Here is a 21,348-nt window from a genome sequence, read left to right on the forward strand (position 1 = left end):
ACCCATGGCTGTTGGGTCAGCTGACTTGGGCCTGGGCTCAACTGTCAACAGTGCAATTTGATAGCCCCATGAGTCTGAGGCAGCTGACACAGGCCAGCTGTGGGTGTTTAATTGCAGTGTAGACATACAAGTTTTTCAACGGCATAACAATGAGTTTTTACATTCACAATGTTTTAATGGGATAGCAAAGAGAAAATCCAACAAAGCTCAAAGAATTACTGAATAATTCCTTGGTTTTATTACAAAAGAGAATGATCACTGATCAAAATGAAAAAGTTTACTCACAACTTGTACATGAGAATTCTAAATTACAAACATCCACCCCAAACACCATCGTTTCAGTGCCTTTTTAAAAAAGGGATGCAACCATTTTGCACTGCATTTAATTTGTGACTCTATGTAAAATATAAAATACACATTATAACTTTCAAATGTTGACATTACTGTATGCATTATGATCATGGCAATAGACTCATTAGGGCACTGCTCACTTGGACCATGAAAAATTTCACTGGAGGAGCTGGGTAGGAAATGAGGTTTTTGGATAGTGAAGAGGAGAGCAGGTAAAGATGAAAAAAATTAAAGGGGGCTGCTCATGTTCATAGACCTTTCCACACTGTTCACCTCTTGTATTGGCTACTGTGATGAACACTGGACATCAGAATTTCCTCATCGCTTAAAAGAAGATTGTAGCTTGAAGGATTTAAAAATCCTTACTGAAGCAATGCTAACTCAAAACAGAACGCAACAAAAAAAAGCCTCCAGATAATTTTTCCTTAAGTTAGTGTGGGAAATAAAGTTGCATTTATGGTAACTAGCAGCGTACAGAGATCAATGCATCATTTACCAACACACAAATCTTGCTTCACGTATCCTGTGAACATGGGCTTGTTTCACATGCAAAAAGACAAAACTGCAGGTATTACAATAGTTCATTTGTTCACATCCCTAATTTAAAAAAATATATTTTCATACTCCCATCTTTGCTGAACCACCACAATGAACTCCAGTCTCTCTTCTGATCAGGTTGGAGGGGGAGCATAATACTGTCCATAATTCCAGGCATTCTGGTAGTTGTACTGGAAAAGAGACATCATGGGGAAAAAGAGCAGAAATCATTTTTCAAATATATTTGATACGTTGCAGTTTCAGACTACCTCCACACATCATGCCAGAAAAGAATACTTACCCTGCACTGACTGGGATGATTTAGTTGGGGTTGGTCTAGATGACCTCCTGAGGTCCCTTCCAACCCTAATATTCTCTGGTTCTATGACTGGTTCTTCAAGGTGGTATAGTCAGTGTGCATCTCCCTGTGGGAGCACACGCGCCACAAGACTGGAATCTTTTGAACTGCTGTGGCCATCAGAGCTGCGTGTGCACCCTGTGCCCTCAAGCGAGAGCATTAAGGGCAGGGAGGCCACAACCCTGCAGCAGTTCCCTCACAAATCAAAGCCTGCGGTTGGTACAGACTCTGGAAAGTGGGGTTTGAGGGCAGATCATGGGATCTGTGAAGACTGCAATATCTCAAAGACCCCCAGTTACTGTACAGTACATACCATTCTCTCAGAGTACATGTCAGTGTGGATCCCAACATACGTGACTGGCAAGAAGTCCCCTCACTGGATAATGGGAATGAGAAATTTTAAACTACTTTAGTCAAAAATTGAAGCATCGTTCCATCACTGGCATAATGTTTGACCATTTGGTCGGTGGGTTCGTACCTGGCAGATCTCAGATATTGGCGCATTCCTGAAGCAGGCTGAAGACACTGCTCTCTCTATGTAAGTTTCCTGAGGTACAGGACAGGACAAAAACCTCTCTTCTTTGTACAGGGTGCTGAAGGAATTATCTGAAGAAATCTCAGAACCACCGGCTATATTTCCAAACTCAAGGATGACCGGAGAAGTCCCTGAAGACTGGAGAAGGGCTAATGTGGTGCCCATTTTTAAAAAGGGAAAAGAGGAGGAGCCAGGGAATTACAGACCAGGCAGCCTGACCTTGGTACCTGGGAAGCTACTAGAGCAATGTATAAAACATTCCATGTGCAAATACCTGGAGGACAAAGGGGTGATCACCAGCAGCCAGAACAAGTTTACCAAGAACAAATCGTGCCAAATCAGCTTGATTTCCTTCTCTGACAAAGTAACTGGTTTGGTGGATAGGAGGAATGCAGTAGACATCATATACTTGGATTTCAGCAAGGCTTTTGACACAGTCCCATGTGACATTCTAATAAGTAAGCTGGAGAAACGTGAGCTCCCTGGAACTACCAGTAAGTGGATACATAATTGGTTAACTGCACACAAAGAGCAACTATTAATGGAATGATGCTGGATTGGAGGGAGGTCTCAAGTGGGGTTCCCAGAGATCTGTTTTGGGTCCGGTGTTCTTTTACATTTTTATTAATGACCTGGATGTAGGAATAGAGATCAAATTTGCAGGTGAGACAAAACTGGGGTGAAGGGAGTGGGTTGCCAACACTCTGGAAGACAGAGCTAAAATCCAGAGAGATCTGGATAAATTGGAGACCTGGGCTACAGACAACAAAATGAAATTCAACAAAGACAAATGTGAGGTGCTACACCTAGGGAAGAGAAACAAAATGCATAAATACAGAATGGGGGATAACTGCCTTGCAAGCAGCACTGCTTAGAAGGATCTGGGAGTTGTGGTAGATCACAACCTCAACATGAGTCAGCAATGCAATGCTCTTGCAAAAAAAGCAAATGCAATTTTAAGTTGCATGAACAGAGGCATAACATGCAAGTCACAGGAGGTGCTAGGACCGCTCTTCTCAGTGCTGCTTAGACCTCAGGTGGAGTACTGTGTCCAATTTTGGTCACCAATGTATAGAAACGATGTAGCGAAACTGGAAAGGATCCAGAGGCAAGTGACAAAGATGAGCAAAAGGATAGAATGCAAACCATATGAGCAAAGGTTAAAGAACTGGGAATGTTTAGTTTAGAAAAGAGGAGATTAAGGGGGAAGACAAGATACGGTCTTCAAATACTCAAAAGGTTGCCATCAAAAAGATGGAGAAAACTCATTCTTTGCCACAGAGAGTAGGACAAGAGGCAATGGGTTCAAACTACAGCATAGCAGATTTAGATTAAATCTCAAGAAAACCTTCCTGACTGTAAGAATAGCAGGACAATGGAACAGACCTCTAGGGAGTTCATGGAAGCGCCTTTATTGGAGGTTTTCAAAAGGAGGCTGGATAGCCATTTGTCTTGGACTGTTTAGCCCCAACATATCCTGCATCTTGGCAGGGGTTAGACTAGATGACCCCTGCAGTCCCCTCTAACCCTATGGTTCTATGATTCTATAAATACCAGAAGTAAAAGCCTCTTCCCCTGTATTCTGGTACTACCTCCTCTTTGGCTCCAAGATGAAGCTACAAAGCTACTTCTGTTTGCAGCAGTCTCTTGTGACAAAGATCCAGTGAATGAAATTGGATGGAGCAGCCATGGGCACTGATCTCCACACCCACTAATCAGATGTTACGGCACACCACACCTGGTGGAATGGGGTAAGGCAACTTACAAAGGTAACATGTTCTGAACGAGCCCTAAGACAACTCCTGGCAGTCCTGTCAAATTTACTAATGTTCCGCTAGTGCTGAGTGTGTCACTAAAGAGGAGGAAGATGTGTCCTGGCATATCTAGCCTTTATCTTTAGAGTATGATCGGGCTGCTTGGTGGGATATGACTGGTTGCTCTATATCATCTGAGGTAGGCAATGGTACAGTTTGTGCTAAGGGGCTATAGTACACATTCCCAAGCAGCACAGGGTAGTCTTCAGATCCTTAGGAATGCAGAGCATTGTCTATGTGTTGGCTGCACAATTCCATCCCCTCAAAGGGTAGATCCTATATCATAGCCTGTACCTCTTGGGAATCACTGACATCTGGAACCATAAGGCATTTCATATAATAACCACGATAGCCATGGACTTGGCTGCCATGTCCGAAGCATCCATGGCTGGTTATAGGGCCACCTTAGCTCCTAACTGGACCTCTTTGATTACCTCCTTGAGCTCATTCCTGTTCTCTGATGGAAGCCTGGACAACAAAGGCTGTTGCTATGTCCCAAGTTAGAAAATTATATTTGGCCACAAGGGCTTTGTAGTTTGCCACTCAAACACGGAGGAAGGCAGAAGAATAGGCTTTCCTCTCAACCCAACAGACTTTCTTTGGGTCTTTATCCCTCAGGGTGCTTGTTAGACTTTTCTCGCACTGAGTCTGCCAACAAGCCCAGGATGGGGTGGGCATAAAAATATTCATAGCCTTATGCACAACTTGGTATCAGTTCTCCACTCCTTTTGCTGCGGCCAGGATAGCGGCAGGTTGATGCAATGAATAGCAGACAGACATTCTTGAAACAGATGTCAGTCATACAAAAAAAAAAAATCTTGTAAATTCAATCTTTTGACATCAAGCCTGGCCAGGTGAAGAGAGGTTTAACCCCACTAAGGCATTACGTCAAACCACACTTCAGTTATTGCAACTGGCAATCCTGGCTAGGCTTGGTGTCATCAACATATCAAATTTACGAGATTTCTCTTGGTTAACTGACATCTATTTCAGGAGTCTCAGCTATTCTCTTAAGCCGATTTCAGAATGTCCTAAAGTCAGCTGGTGCTGGGGTCATTGCTTTGTCTTGTGATTAGGCTGAAACATCCTTACAAGGCAAGGTAAGATTGCATTGCTCCTCTGATCCTATGTTCAGGAATTCCTGGCTTTCTTCTTGGCTGTCTGTGGTCTAGCAAGCCACGCCATTGAGGAGTGCAATCTCATCCTCTTCCGAGAATGGGATAGGGCTCTGCTCCTGGAATTATGCAAAGGAGGACCCCAGTAAACCCAGGACATCAATGGTAGCATTCCATATGGATATGGCTGGCTTGCCTGATGGCAGTCCAATACTAATCCCCATGTGGCTGCAGGCCCTAAAAGGAGAGTCACCTGGTCTATCCATGCTCTCACAAGTTGGCCCAAGGAGAGAAGATTCCCTGCTTGAGGGAGGTGAGAAGACATGTCTCTGTGATAGTAGGGGAAGAACAGATTTCTTCTAGCAGTGGTGCCAAGGCACACGACATTCCCCACATCAGGGTCCAGGACCGTGGTTGTCTCGGTAAAAGGGTAATTTTCAACATGGGACCAGAGTCCTCCAAATATGTGTACATCATAGAATCATAGAATATCAGGGTTGGAAGGGACCCCAGAAGGTCATCTAGTTCAACCCCCTGCTCGAAGCAGGACCAATTCCCAGTTAAATCATCCCAACCAGGGCTTTGTCAAGCCTGACCTTAAAAACCTCTAAGGAAGGAGATTCTACCACCTCCCTAGGTAACGCAGTCCAGTGTTTCACCACCCTCTTAGTGAAAAAGTTTTTCCTAATATCCAATCTAAACCTCCCCCACTGCAACTTGAGACCATTACTCCTCGTTCTGTCATCTGCTACCATTGAGAACAGTCTAGAGCCATCCTCTTTGGAACCCCCTTTCAGGTAGTTGAAAGCAGCTATCAAATCCCCCCTCATTCTTCTCTTCTGCAGGCTAAACAATCCCAGCTCCCTCAGCCTCTCCTCATAACTCATGTGTTCCAGTCCCCTAATCATTTTTGTTGCCCTTCGCTGGACTCTCTCCAATTTATCCACATCCTTCTTGTAGTGTGGGGCCCAAAACTGGACACAGTACTCCAGATGAGGCCTCACCAATGTCGAATAGAGGGGAACGATCACGTCCCTCGATCTGCTCGCTATGCCCCTACTTATACATCCCAAAATGCCATTGGCCTTCTTGGCAACAAGGGCACACTGCTGACTCATATCAAGCTTCTCGTCCACTGTCACCCCTAGGTCCTTTTCCGCAGAACTGCTGCCTAGCCATTCGGTCCCTAGTCTGTAGCTGTGCATTGGGTTCTTCCGTCCTAAGTGCAGGACCCTGCACTTGTCCTTATTGAACCTCATCAGATTTCTTTTGGCCCAATCCTCCAATTTGTGTAGGTCCCTCTGTATCCTATCCCTCCCCTCCAGCGTATCTACCACTCCTCCCAGTTTAGTATCATCCGCAAATTTGCTGAGAGTGCAAATTTGCAAAACTGTTTCTCTCAGACGAGTAACTGTAAAAAAGCAAGTCAGACCTCAGGTAAGTGTTGAGGCATTTTAAGAAAAAAAAACACCTCACGAATGTGGCAACCCTGAAATAGCCTTTCTGCAGAAATGTGTAGTCCTCTACCTGCAGGGCAGAAGATTCCAGCATGAAGAGAGGCTGATTTCCTCAACTGTTTGTGTACTTTTGGAGTCTTTTTTATGCAAGCAGGCCTATATAAGAGTCAAGTCACACAAGAGCCAGCTATTGCAGTCTTTGCCACTCTTGGCCCACGAAAAGTGCAAAACTGACATCAGTGCCGTCAGTGCCTGTTGCTGGGGTCAGTGCTGATGGTTGCAAAGTGTGTGATGCCGTAATGGTTAACAAGGAGCCATCTCTAGCTCTAGATTTAGTGTGGGGCTCAGTGATCCCTCTGCCTCCCCTCAAGGCTTTATGCAGTCTTTCTCCTGGAAGACCCAAAGCCCTGCCTAGAGTCTCTGCCCTGATGTTCGGAGTGGCCTCTCTTGACACCAGACTTTGCTACATTGATGTCTGCATTTGCTTTGCCACCAGCCTTGGGCATCCTATGTCTACTGGAGGGGGTGCTTGTAGATGTTTTATCTGGTACCTGACTCCTGGATCCAGAGAGGCCCTTCATTGACTGCGCCAGTGAATGGAGCTGCAGTTCAGCATCCTGCAACTCCTCAAAGAAAACAACTGGAATACACCAAACACATATCTGGTGCATGATTCATTCCCAAGTAGAAGAGGCATATGCTATGCCCATTCATTAGCAGAATTAGGCCATTGGAGAAAGAGCAAGGCGTGAAGCCCGAAGATTTAAGAGTCCACCATTAGGTAGGCGGTTGAACCATGCCATATGGGGGTATGTCCAACTTCAGGACAATAGTGGGTCATAGTTTATCTGTTGTTTCTACAGCAAGTAGAAGGTATTTTGGAAAGTTCTGAAGAGTTTAGAGGAAGCTAAAGCCTAACAGATTGGACAGTCGCTAGGTTCTGTCTTGTTTCCATGGGCAGCGAGATGAAATTCAGGGAGGGCCGCAGCTGCCCTGCCCCTACAGGAGCATGAGGGAGCACAGGAGGCACCCACACCAAGACTGGCATCCACACAGGCACGCGCAATGCCGTCCTGTGTTTCTCTCAGACGAGTAACTGTAAAAAAGCAAGTCAGACCTCAGGTAAGTGTTGAGGCATTTTAAGAAAAAAAAACACCTCACGAACGTGGCAACCCTGAAATACCCTTTCTGCAGAAATGTGTAGTCCTCTACCTGCAGGGCAGAAGATTCCAGCATGAAGAGAGGCTGATTTCCTCAACTGTTTGTGTACTTTTGGAGTCTTTTTTATGCAAGCAGGCCTATATAAGAGTCAAGTCACACAAGAGCCAGCTATTGCAGTCTTTGCCACTCTTGGCCCACGACAGAGGAACAAATTCATGTAAAGGGGCAGTGCGGGTGCAAAAGGAAAGAAGGCAGAACTAGAGTTTTATCTGAGACATTAAGTATCTAGCTGCAGATAAATAAGGTCCTTGGGGGTAAAACAGCCACATACATTCAGAGTGTACAGTCATGGAAAGTGATAACCTCATACCCACCTGATACCATGCATTATAATTATATGCAACCTGATTTGCTTGCATGTCTCCATCCATCATTTGGGTAGATGCCAACGTCGCATCATCTGTATGTGCTTTCTTCTGATCTGGCTCCTCTGATCTGCAAAATTAAACGAATGTATTTTGTTTAACAAACTTTAAAACACTGTCTAGAAAAGCTTTACTTCCTACACAAATGTGTATTTGTATACTTTATAAGAATCAAGGTGACGTTTTCAAGTCTGGGCTTCTAAGGCGGGAACCCAAAGATGGAATCCAATTTTGGGAGGTCAGGCACATGCTGCTTTCGCTGAAGTCAACAGGAGCTGCAGATGGCAGCACCTAATTCTTAGAAAAGCAAGTAATAAAAGCAAGAAATAAAAGCAAGAAATAGCAAGTGGGTGTATTCAAATGGGTGGAGCCTGATGAAAATCATCCTAGGGTATTTGAGGAACTAACTGAAGCACTCTCGGTACTGTTAGCAATTATCTTTGAGCACTGCTGGAGGAGAGGTGAGGTCCAAGACAACTGGAGAAGGGTAAACATACAAAGAGGAACAAAAAGAACCCAAGGAATTACAGACCAGTCAGCCTACCTTTGATACTTGCCAGGATACTGGAACAAATTATTACACAATCAATTTGTAAGCACCTAGAGGATGATAGGGTTATAAGGAATAGGTAGCATGGACTACACAATGGCTTAGCTGCTAGTACTACTGAAAAGGACCTGGGGGTATAGTGGATCACAAATAGATATGAATCAACAGTGTGTGCAGTTGCAAAAAAGGCTAATATTCTGGGATATATTAACAGGAATATCATATGTAAGACAAGAAGCGACTGTTCTGCTCTACTCGGCACTGGTGAGGTACTGTGTCCAATTCTGGGGCCATACTTTGTAATTTGTCCAAATCTTTCCTAGAGTGTCCAGAAGAGAGCAACAAAAATGATAAAAGGTTTAGAAAAACTTGACTTATGAAGACAGATTAAAAAAACTGAGAAAAGAAGATTATAAACCCTCCCACACCAATCTTTAAACATGTTAAGGAATGTTATAAGAAGACAGTGATCAACTGTTCTCCATATCCACTGAGGGTAGGACAAATAGAAATGGGTTTAGTCTGCAACAAGGGAGATTTAGGTTGGGTAGCAGGAAAAACTTTTTAACTATAATGGTAGTTAAGCTCTGGAATAGGCTTCCAAAGGAGGTTGTGGAATCCCCATCACTGGAGGATTTTAAGAGCAGGTCGGACAAACACCTGTAAGGGATGGCTTAGGTTTACTTCATCCTGCCTCAGTGCAGGGGGCTGGACTTGATACTTCTTGAGGTCCCTTCCAGCCCTACATTTCTATGATTCTATTGGGTGGGTTGTGGGGGGGGGGGGTGTTTGTGTGTGGTTGTTTTTTTTTTAAACACACATTTCCAGGAATTCTAGCAGCTTCCAGCACAAGCATTTGAATTTAAAGTACTTTTGGGATGCCAATGCTTTAAATTAAGGCAAAACACGTTACAGTCAAGTTAGAGATATACCTAGATACGCTACACTCTATTTAATATTTAGCACCACTCCCTTTTCTTTTAGGCCTCCTGGGAAGAGAGTACAAAGCCCAAAGTAGTTTAAAGGTCTTTAAAAAACAAATGAACTTGAAAAACCCAAAATACTTAATGATGAGTATGGGGCAGTCAGTGACATTCTCTGAAATGTTTTAGAAACATTTCAAAATGTTTTGTTCCAGATACACTACACACAGTCTATACACTTCTACAATACCCCAGGATCCTGTCTTTGCTACCCTGGAATTCAAAGCAATACCACTATTGCACGAACTATTAATTGACTTAGGAGCATGAGGTGAATACAGTTCATACCCATTTTCTGCTTTCCTTTTTAAAGAATCCTGCTCTTTTAGAAGTGTTTGATGTTCATCATAGGCATCCAAAAGCCTGAGGGGAAAAAAAACACACACACCCCCCCACAAACTTTATTTAGCATGCATGTTAAATTTTCAAAACAGTACAGCCTGTACATAATTAGGCTACCAATCTGTACATCTTCTATCCATTGTCAATCAAAGGATGTTTTATAGTGACAACTGTTAAGAATGTCTATTTCAGACTGTAAAAATTCTGTATTACTATGAAACCATGGAAAGGTATACTAATTTTTAAAATCAAATTAAGACCAAGATTAAAGCTATCCACTATGAAGTGAGGAAGACCAAAAAGCTTGCTAGTTTCAATTATCTTCATGATGCACAGCAAATTGTTCAAATTTGTATGTTAATATAGTGAAGATCATTTTCAGTGGCATATGAAGACATTTTCCCCCCACAAAAATACCAACCTACCATTACTTACAGTTGTGTTTATATTAAGCATTTATACTGCACCATAAATGTGCATGGTGTTTTACATGTGTTGCTATAATTCATATAAATATCTAAAGACCTTTCACAAATTATATGAAAAACAGAGGAATTCAGTGCTGCATGAAGAGCCATATAGCTATCAAGTAACAGTGTATAAAGCAGCCCATCTTTCAATAGGCGCAAAAACAATTTTTATGTTTCCTAGATATTTCATTTATATTTTAATTTCATTTAATATAGGCTCAGCTGCTGGTTCAGATTCGTCTTACTACTGCAGTTCAAAAGTTGACAGACCAAAACTGCTTCTTCCATCAGCCACCTCCTTTGACACAAGTAGGTCTAGAGTTCCATCCCTGTTCTTTTCGTTCAGCACATCTCAGATATTTTGCCCTGCAGCACCATATCAAAACCTAAAAGCTTGCCTTCTCTTAGCCAATTTCCTTCCTGTGAGTTACATGCATAGTTCCCATGAAACTCAGTGCATATCAGAAGGCAGAATTTTACTATAGGCTATTATTGGCAACATGCAATGCAGAAAAGCTAACTTATGGCTTGGAAAATCCAAGCCAAAAGCAGGAAAATTACAGTAATATGGTAATATTGAGAATGAAGAGGATAAAAAGTATTCAATTAAAAGTTGTATTTTTGTAAACGTCTGATGCCTAGAGAAGGCTCAATGCACAGCATACAATTAGAAAGCCTGTGATTTCTGAACACATTAATGATACTAGTCCTCAAGGATAAGCCAAGTTAGGGCAAGTTTGAAAATTTAACTTCACCCACAACTGCCCATCTTTGAGTAGTTAAAAAAAAAAAAAAAAAAAAAAAAAAGGATTGAACGCTTTTTTTCATGTCCTCTTTCAAGAGTATCCCCCACTATAAAGCCTAGACAAATGGTCTCTTACCACACAGCTTTCAAACAAAAAGACAACACTCTTTTGAGCTGAGAACAAGCATGCGACAAAATGGCAGCTTTTCCAGAAAGCAGAAAGTTGCTAATACTTGAAAATAGGAACTTGGTATGAATTTGTCTGTCCTCAACTCTAACAGTGTCATAACTGCAGTGCTAAAATAGTAGTTTAAGGAGTATATCTAACAAACTCTTCTCCCGAAGTTATAAACAGCACCTCATTTGGTGACCCCCATTACAGTCATAGTGTAGATTAAATCTTACTTGTTGACGTCAGAACCAAAATCTTCCAGAAATTCCACTTTTCGCTGAGAAAATGTAATCCTCATTTTTATAGACAATGCACCATTGACAGCTTTGTCAAAACATGTGAGGATGTTTTCTTCATTTTGTTTAAGATCCCCACTATACTCCATTTCAAGTAAGTTGAGATATAATTTAGTGTTCTCCTGTGGAAAAAAGTTATAGTTTATTGTAAAATAGTGTTTGCCCAAGTACATCTCCAGCATTTCTTTCTAATCAGTTCAACAGCTCTGCGCACCAGTGTCCTACATTGTAAACAGATGTTATAGTGTAGTCAGTACAAAGGTTTCCTGTCCTGAAGTGTTTTGGAACAAACCTGCTGTTTGACCTGTGTCATTTTATAAATAGACGCCCATGGTCTACAGTAAATCTGAGGGTATGTGTATCCTTGTGATTAGCATGAGGGCTCGAAGCTGGCACCCAAATAAAGTGGTCCCGCACTAACACTACCAATGGTATTTAATAAATTCCTTCCATGGAACGTCAGCATTCCTGCATTGTTCGTTATGTCTGAAAGGGAGCAGGACAGAGAAAAACAAAGATGTCTCAGAACATTAGGGGAATCATGGATGCTATCTGAAGGGTGAAAAAGGCAAGATTCATAACCTGCAAATCTGGCAACGTCAGCTTAGAGGGACTGGTGTCTCCATGTGGCAATAAAATGCTTTACATACAGTCTGAAAACCTGTCATCATTGTTGCCGTGTTTTAACGCACTGACTAAAAGGAAGAGGAAATTAAATATCACAGGACTGTTTATAAAGCCTTCAGAAACACATACTTTGTCTCTCTCAATGGCTTCCAACAGCACTTTTCTTGCTTTTGGAAGGTTCTTTTGAACTTTGAAAAGATGTCGTGCTAATTTGATGGCATAAAATGACGATTCACCGCTTGATTTAGCATTCTTAACAGCTTCCTGAAGCAGATGTTCAGCTTCTTCCATGTTTCCATGTCGGCGTTCTAAGCTAACTCTTCGCAAGCGAACCATTGCAAGTCCCAGAACACACTCTTCAAATGTTTTCAAAATTCTTCTTGCTTCATTTATGTTTCCTAAAAATGTTGGGTAAATATTTAATGCAGACACCATGCATCCATCAACTCTTTAAAAAAATCACTGCCAGCAACAATCAAAAGGCTAATTTAACTAGAAAAGGCTTACCCTGCTGTTCTTCAAAGGCAGCCCATAGCATATGAACCATTGGTTTCTTAGGAAGGTGTATAGTACAGGCCCTGCTGTAGACATGTCTCACGCCTTCAATGCTGTGATTCTCCATATACTTGGCATACTACATTTGAAAACAGAGTATAGATTGAATAATTTAAAGCTTATTTTTGGTCTTTAAATACATGACAGAACGATAAAATTCTTTTGTTTAAACCCATTCAGCACCTTTATTGAACCACTAGACTAGTTTCTGTAAGGAAGGACGTAGAGAGGCAACGAAGTTGGCATATGCAGCAGTCAAATCTGGTTGCAAGCAGACCATCTCCTAATGCAACAGATATAGTTATATATGAACAACATTCAACAAGAGTACAAAAGGTTAGTCACTAGATCAATGTTTGCAATCAGGAAGAATTAGTTAGTAAATCCCTTCCCTTACCTTAATCCAGAAGTCCTCATAGAGGGCACATGAAATAACACATCTTTCAAAGAGGACCACAACTCGTTCATGTGTCCCATTTTCTATCTCAGATTCTAAGTATTCTCTCCAGTTTTTCAACTGGGCTTTCTCCAAAGGTTTTACGTGGAAGTAAGGTCGTTTTATCTGCAACAGATGAACAACATGCAAGTCAAATTCAACAACTTGTTCAAAAACACACAGCAAGATAAACTGTTTAGATGTTACTTTTTACTGGAATTTATACCAAGCCCTCTGACTTTTCAGAATAATAATCTTATGTAGGCTATTCAAACGTCCAAATCTGAATGGATTTCAGAGTGTGACTAATTTTAAAGGGTTACTGTAATTGCCAATTCAAGTTTGGGCCAAAATCTAGGTCTTGTAAAAACAGCTTTTCCAAAATAATCTTTTTTTAAATAAATTACCCACAACAGTAATGCTGTTAGTAATTAATCAATCCTCTGCCTTGTCTGCAACTCAAACATAGCAGCATTAAGAACCTGTAAGAGACTAAGGGGAGATATGACAGAGGTCTATAAAATCAAGAACGGGTGTGGAGAAAAAATGAATAAGGAATGTTATGTACACCTTAACACAAGAACCAGGGAACACCCAATAAAATAAAACAAACAAAAGGAAGTACTTCTTCACATAATGCAGTCAACCTATGCGACTCATTGCCGGGGATGTTGTGAAGGTCAAAACTATAGCGGGGTTCAAAAAAGAACTAGATACATACATGGAGGATAGGTCCATCAATGGGTATTAGCCAACATGATCAGGGAATCAACCCCATGCACTGGGTGTCCATAGCCTTTGACTGTCAAAAGCTGGAAGCAGACGACAATCACTTGATTGCTGATCTGTTCATTCCCTCCAAAAACCTGACATTAGCCCCTGTCTGAAGACAGGATACTGGGCTAGAATGAATCATTGATCTGACCCAGTATGGCCACTCTTATGTAAAAATTTTGATCAGGATCCTCAGATCAGGCACGGCCACTTTGCACTGTACTGACAGCATACTATGGTCCCCAAAAGGAAGCATTCACCCTGGTGCAAGGGTGATCCTGCACTGGTATATAGCAAGCCCTGTATACCATACACCCTCTAACCTGCTGGCATGGCAAGGAAAGGGGGGACCCATGGTCAGGCCTCCCCTCTGGTTTTTGAGCCTTTATGGCTACTACAGACCACTGTAAAGTCGTACAGACCTTGCGCTGCTCAAACACAGAACAGAGAACTCAAAAACATGGACTAGAATCCATGCAATGCAAGAAAGAGCTTAATGCAGCTTTACACACTGCCTGACCTACACTTATTTGCTCTGGAGTACCTTCTCCACTGTTTTATTCATGATGAGCTTTCCATTTAAAATCATTTTTTCCCCCCATAAGAATATAAGAACATAAGAGCGGCCACACTGGGTCAGACCAATGGTCCGTTTAGCCCAGTATCCTGTCTTCCGACAGTGGTCAGTGCCAGCTGCCCCAGAGGGAATGAACCGAACAGGTAATCATCAAGTGATCCATCCCATCGCCCATTCCCAGCTTCTGGCAAATACAGGCTAGGGACACCATCCCAACCCATGTCACAATGTCCATGTGAAATAATACAACTGCTAGTTTAAACCAACAGAAAACTACTGCCAGACAAACAGCAGCAAGAGCAGGAATTCCCCACATCTCCCATTCCCTTTAATGAAACGTGAATGTCACAGCCCAATTTGAGACCACCTAAATGCAAACATGATACATAGGCAAGTTCTTCCTCTTTAAAAACAAAGAAAATTGAAGGTAAAAATAATGTCCTGTTATGTTTACATGGTAAATGTATGAAGAATTCAGAAGTTGAAGTTGCAAAAGTAACTCGGCTTCACTGAATATATACAATTTCATATGCCTGTTTTGATTGACTGCTTAGTTTAATTACTGTTTTTTATAAACCATGCAGCACAACTTGGTGTGATTGGATGAATAGTTAGTTCAGGGGTAGGCAACCTGTGGCACGTGAGCTGATTTTCAGCGGCACTCACATTGCCCGGGCCCTGGCCACCAGTCCCGGGGGCTCTGCATTTTCACTTAATTTTAAATGAAGCTTCCTAAACATTTTAAAAACCTTATTTACTTTACATACAACAACAACAGTTTAGTTATATATTATTGACTTCTAGAAAGAGAAGTCTTCTAAACGTTAAAATGTGTGACTGGCACGCGAAACCTCAGAGTGAATGAACTAAGACTTGGCACACCACTTCTGAAAGGTTGCCGACCCATGAGTTAGTTTTTGCCCGTCTCAACAGAATTTCACAACTAAAATTCCCAACAGAGCAGTATCAGATTTTTGCACCTAGTTGGACTCTTTACAATTTCTATCTTGCTGACAACTTAATTTTAAGAAGCTTTTCTTTTTATTGACTAGTTTTAATTCTGCAATATACCACATTTATGAAGCAGTACCCTCTTTCTTATACATAGTACGAAAAAGGCACTGTATGTAAAAGTTTACACACTTAGTAAAATGTATTTTCCCCACGTTGCCTCTCTCAAAGTAAAACTTATTACCTACCTCACAGAGATGCTGTGAGAATTAGTTATTAATGTTGGTAGATTTTAAAAAAGTACTCTTATTGAAGATGGGAAAACCAAGGAAATGAGGGTAAAACCATTTATTTGCCCAAAGCTTTACAGTAATTCAGTCAGAATTAGAAACACCAGGAGTTTCTGGTCCCCAGTCCCATGTTCATGCCTTTAGACCACGCTGCCTTTCATACAAAAAAAGGCTATCACAAGAAAACTTACTCCTTCTTCAAAGGTCCACCTCTTGCTGACTTCATGTTCATTGTGATTGAACATTTCTTGATGAATCTCTTGGATTCTATGTCTCATGTTTTCTATTTCAGTGATTAGCTAAAGATACATGATACAAGCAAGTGATTAATACTGGTCTGTAAAATATCAAGTTTACAATTTTATTGTATTATTTATGTGATCTGCATAAATTAAAATATAAAAGATACACAGCTACTTCAGGTGCTGTCCTGAACAAGTGGGATAAGAGTGCACATGGTCTTAGCTCTCAGTGTAATGGACCTGAGGAGGTCTTGGATCCAATGGTCCACCTCTTAATTTCTGAAGTGATATTCATCTGACATGTGTCATATCCAAATAGGATTCCATCTTTAGTTTGGTACAACCCCAAATGGGCACTTCTTTCTAGGTGGTTCCACGCTTTTGCATGCCCTTCAAGGAGCACGGATCTGCACAGACCATTACTAAATAAATATATTAAAAAAAACCCTCACAAAACATGCCGTAACTCTTATCCCATTTATTTGAAAGAGTCAACACTCTGCTAAAATTTTTTAGATCACTTTTAATATTAAAATGTTAATTGCATTGCTTTCAAACCTAAGTAGTCTAAGGGAGATCTCTTCTTGTCCATCACACACTAACTGCTGCTCTTTGGCTCACATGTAGGAGATGACACCCTACCCTATGGAATCAGCTCAGCCAAAAACATAGTACACTACGTGCAAATAAAAGAAAACTCTCCTCTCAGCAGCAGCAGATTGAACAAACGTGCAAAGGTGTTCCTCAAGCTCGCCTGCACATTTACCTTTGCAGGGTCAGTTATGTCCTCAATTCCAGAAGGAAGGTCATCTCCGGGTGGTGCATCATCCCCACTATGGCCATTGACAGATGCCAATTCCCGGCGCAGCTGAATAAACTGCTCAGGAGTTAGAAGGTCTCGAGGCAAATTATTTTGTATGTGTTCTTTAAACCTGCAAACAAACAGGATTTGTTCACCTAACAAATACACAATTTTTACATGTTATATTTTAAAAAATACTCACTTATTCTAAATTATATGGCAAAGACGAGGAAGTTACTCACCTTGTGCAGTAACAGAGGTTCAAGATGTGTCCCCCTGTCGGTGCTCCACTTTAGGTGTCGTTGCGCCCCTGCACTCATAGCCAGAGATTTGTGGTAGAAGTGCCCCTGTTGGGGTGTACAAGCACAGTCACCGTCTCACGCTGCTTCAGGTGGTTAACTGGCGCTGTGCGACCAACCCCCATATGCCCCCGTTCCTTCTCTACTGCAGAGTCTGTATATGACAGAACTCCAAAGCAGAGGGGAGGAGGGTGGGCAGTGGAGCACCCACAGGGACACACATCTCAAAACCTGTTACCGCACAAGGTGAGTAACTTCCTCTTCTTCTTCGAGTGGTGTCCCTGTGGGTGCTTCACTTTAGGTGACTTCAGAGCAGTGCCCTCCGGTGGAAGGAGGGGGCTTCGGAGTTGAAGTCGTAGCAGATGAAAACAATGTGTGACCAAAGAGGGCATCAGAAGATGCGTGTTGTTGCAACGCATAGCGTTGTGTAAAAGCGTGCGGGGAGATCCAGGTTGTGATCCTAAGATTTCCGCAATTGGGATGTTGTTGAGAAATGCTATGGAGGTTGAAAGACTCCTCGTAGAACGCATACGGATCCCAGTAGGGGGTTGTTATTTATACTGGAGATAAAGAGTTTGATGCAGTCTGATATCCATTTGAATAGGCGTCGTTGGAAATGGCGTGCTCTTTACAGCATTCGGTGATAGAAATGAATAATTTTGGAGATTTGCTAAAAGATTTTATTCTATCAACATAAAAGGCGAGAGCCCTGCAGACGTCCAAGTAGCGTACTCTGGATTGTCTACTGTCTGTAAGTGGTTTTGGAAAAAATGTAGGTAAGTATATAGGCTGGTTAAGGTGAAACGATGAAGCCACCTTAGGCAAAAGCTTAGGATGGGGTCTGAAGATACTTTATCTTTAAAAAAAGATCATATAGGGTGGATCCCTCATGAAAGCAGCTAGTTTTCCAATCTGCCTGGCCGACGTAATGACCACTAGAAATGCAACCTTCACAGACAGGTGTAGTAAGGAGCTTGTAGCTAAAGGCTCGAAAGGGGGCTCAGTGAAGGCATGGAGGACTAGGTTGAGGTCCCATGGTGGGGTGGGTTTTCTCACTTCCAGATGGGAGTTGGAGAGACCATTTAAGAGGGGTTTAGTGATGGGATGCATGAAAATAGAGAATCTGTTGACTTTATGATGAAATGTCATGATGGCCAACAGGTGTACAAGGGTGGAACTCATGGAAAGTCCCAGTTAAGTTCCAGTAGGTAGTCTAAAATAAGAGGTAAGGAGGCTGACACAGGTGCCATCTGTTTGCGTTGGTACCATGATTCGAATAGTTTCCACTTATGTCTGTAGGTGTGTCGGGTAGTTGCCCTACAGCTGTTTAATAATACGTTTTGAACTTCTGTGGAACATGTCATTTCAGATCCTGAGAACCATGTAGTAACCAGACTTTGAGGATATGGATGGACGATGCTCTCTACATCCTGCAACAGAAGTCGAGGCAGAAGCAGGAGCATGCGTGGGGGACAGACCGACATGTGGAGAAGGTAAGGGTACCAAGTTTGTCATGTCCATGTGGGAGCTATGAGGATCACTCTGGATCCATCTTGCTTTATCTTGCGGAGTACACGGGCTAGGAGGGGGGTGGGAGGGAAAGGCATACAGGAGGGGGGCGTTCCACTTGATGAGGAAGACATCACCCAGAGAGTGTCGACGGAGTCCTGTTCTGGAGTAGAACTGGGGGCATTTGGAGTTGTGTGCAGTTGCAAAGAGGTCTATCTTTGGGAACCTCCACATCCGGAAAATATCTTTGATGACCCGTGTGTTCAGCTCCCATTCGTGGTCTTAATAAAACTTCCTGCTCAAGGTATCTACTGTGTTATTCTGGAAGCCAGGAAGGTACAAAGCTATAACATGGACATTGTTTTTGATGCACCATGCCAAAGATGCATGGCTTCTGTACATTAGGGAGTGTGACTGCACTCCTCGTCTGTTTATGTAAAACATGGTGGCTACATTGTTCGCGAGGATCTCTACCGTTTTGTTTTGGATTAGTGGTAGGAAATGAGAACAGGCATTTTGAACCGCTTGGGAGTTCCAGCAGGTTGATATGAAGCTGGGACTCTGCTGGAGACCAGTGGGCCTGTATAGAATGTGCTTCGAGATGTGTCCCCCAGCCCAGGAAGGATGCATCTGTGGTGATGGTGAAACTGCACACCCTGCAGACACTGGCCGGATTGGTCCACCATAGCAGGGAATCCTTGACTGCATTCGGCATAGTGAGGAGTTTGTTTATGCTGTGCCTGCGGAGAGCACAATTTGTCCGTAACCAGGCTTGAAGGCACCGCACGTGTAGCCTTGCATGTTGGACGACGAAGGTCATGGCAGCCATGTGGCCTAGGAGTTGCAGGCAAGTTCTGGCAGACACCTGCAAGCTGTTCTGCACTGTTAAGTTTAAGGCGGTTAAGAGTCAGAAAGTGTTTTGTTGGGAGAGGCAGTTGCTCTGAGGGAATCGAGGTCCACTCCAATGAATTCCAGGCACTGGACAGGTGTTAGGGTGGACTTTTGTAAGTTTATTTGAAGTCCTAAGGAGATAAAGAGATGTATTGTACGTTGGGTGGAACATATGGCTGGCTGCAGTACTGGTGCTTTCAGCAGGCAATCATCCAAGTATGGGAATATCATTATTCCCTGTCTGCGTATGTAGGCCGCTACTACAGCGAGTACTTTGGAAAATACTCGCAGTGCAGTGGGAAGGCCGAATGGTAGAACTTAGTACTGAAAGTGATCCTGTGCTATTGTGAACTGCAGGAATTTCCGATGTGAGGGATGGATCGATATATGAAAATATGCGTCCTGTAGATCGAAGGCTGAGAACAAGTCCACCCTCTCTAATGCTGGGATTATGGTGCCTAGTGTGACCATTTTGAATCTCTGTGTTTTTACAAGCTTGTTTAGTTGCCGTAAATCTACATAGGTGTCCAACCTCCTGTTTTATTCTGTGAGAGAAAGTAGTGGGAAGTCTAGTTGGCAGCCGGTATCAAGGAACAGCCAGCATGGATTCACCAAGGGAAGGTCATGCCTGACTAATCTAATCGTACTCTGTCGGTACGGGTTCTACTGCTCCCAGGGATATGAGATGGTTCACCTCTTCCCGCAGTAGATGTTCGTGAGAGGGGTCCCTGAACAGGGATGGGTAGGGGGTTTGCAGGTAAGGAGGATGGAGTAACCAGTTTTGATGATTTCTAATACCCATCTATCGTGCTGAGGGACTACCAGATGGGGCAGAATGGAGAAGTAGGCGATCTCCAAAAATTTTGCCATTGACAGATGGTGCCAGCATTGAGAAAGATGGGATTCTCGAGCCCTCGACCAAGGCTTCAAATCTGTTGTCTAGCAGTTGATGGCTGAGAGTTAGTAATAGAGGAAGCGGATTGTCTTCTCCTCAAAGCTTTCTGTTTCCACCCCTGTTGGTCATAATACCTATTCCACTAAGTATACTGAGGGGGTTGGAACTGTTGAGGAGTTTGGTAAGTGGTCTGCCATCTCTGGGCATCCACACACCTGGGAACAAGACACTGCAAGGTGGCCCTTGAGTCTTTCAGGGTATGCAATGTCCATTCTGTCCACAAAGAGTATGGCACCTTCGAAGGCAAGTCTTCTATGGTGGACTACATCGGCTTTGGGAAACCGGATAGATGAAGCCAGGAGGCTCTCCTCATAACGACTGCTGTTGCTATGGATCTTGCTTCAGAATCAGTGGAATCAAGGGCAGCTTGGAGTAATGTTCTGGTGATAAGTTGGCCCTCTATGACGAGTGCTTTGTATTGATCCTTTTTGTCATCTGGAATAAAGTTTATAAATTCCGAGAGACTTTCATAATTATTGTGATCATATTTTGCCAGTAGGGCTTCATAGTTGGCAATTCTCAATTGTAATCATAGAATATCAGGGTTGGAAGGGACCCCTGAAGGTCATCTAGTCCAACCCCCTGCTCGAAGCAGGACCAATTCCCAGTTAAATCATCCCAGCCAGGGCTTTGTCAAGCCTGACCTTAAACACCTCTAAGGAAGGAGATTCTACCACGTCCCTAGGTAACGCATTCCAGTGTTTCACCACCCTCTTGGTGAAAAAGTTTTTCCTAATATCCAATCTAAACCTCCCCCACTGCAACTTGAGACCATTACTCCTCGTTCTGTCATCTGCTACCATTGAGAACAGTCTAGAGCCATCCTCTTTGGAACCCCCTTTCAGGTAGTTGAAAGCAGCTATCAAATCCCCCCTCATTCTTCTCTTCTGCAGGCTAAACAATCCCAGCTCCCTCAGCCTCTCCTCATAACTCATGTGTTCCAGTCCCCTAATCATTTTTGTTGCCCTTCGCTGGACTCTCTCCAATTTATTCACATCCTTCTTGTAGTGTGGGGCCCAAAACTGGACACAGTACTCCAGATGAGGCCTCACCAATGTCGAATAGAGGGGAACGATCACGTCCCTCGATCTGCTCGCTATGCCCCTACTTATACATCCCAAAATGCCAT

The 21,348-nt window shown here is 42.8% G+C and overlaps 1 protein-coding gene and 1 non-coding gene across 12 annotated transcripts in view; both read right to left on the bottom strand.

The window, feature by feature from the left end:
• Window positions 1-215: 215 nt before the first annotated feature.
• PRPF39 (pre-mRNA processing factor 39) overlaps window positions 216-21,348 on the bottom strand; it is a 36,643-nt gene continuing 15,510 nt past the window's right edge. For 5 of the 11 annotated variants that reach the window (XM_073350271.2, XM_073350274.2, XM_073350272.2 and 2 more), the window contains 8 exons: window positions 16,530-16,695; window positions 15,713-15,820; window positions 12,891-13,055; window positions 12,446-12,572; window positions 12,068-12,336; window positions 11,249-11,433; window positions 9,575-9,649; window positions 5,590-7,823 (listed from right to left, as the gene is read on the bottom strand). In XM_073350271.2, the coding sequence (XP_073206372.1) occupies window positions 7,586-7,823; window positions 9,575-9,649; window positions 11,249-11,433; window positions 12,068-12,336; window positions 12,446-12,572; window positions 12,891-13,055; window positions 15,713-15,820; window positions 16,530-16,695 (1,333 nt within the window). In that variant the 3' untranslated portion in view covers window positions 5,590-7,585. Of the gene's footprint in view, window positions 1,080-5,585; window positions 7,824-9,574; window positions 9,650-11,248; window positions 11,434-12,067; window positions 12,337-12,445; window positions 12,573-12,890; window positions 13,056-15,712; window positions 15,821-16,529; window positions 16,696-21,348 lie in introns of those variants that run through there. The other 6 variants (XM_073350278.2, XM_073350281.2, XM_073350277.2 and 3 more) reach the window with 2 other exon arrangements.
• Window positions 11,903-11,990, bottom strand: LOC140913966 (small nucleolar RNA SNORD127). Its single transcript, XR_012159726.1, has one exon. It is a non-coding gene; the product is annotated as a small nucleolar RNA SNORD127 (small nucleolar RNA).

The sequence above is a fragment of the Lepidochelys kempii genome, chromosome 6 (assembly GCF_965140285.1).
Source record: "Lepidochelys kempii isolate rLepKem1 chromosome 6, rLepKem1.hap1, whole genome shotgun sequence".
NCBI lineage: Eukaryota > Metazoa > Chordata > Testudines > Cheloniidae > Lepidochelys > Lepidochelys kempii.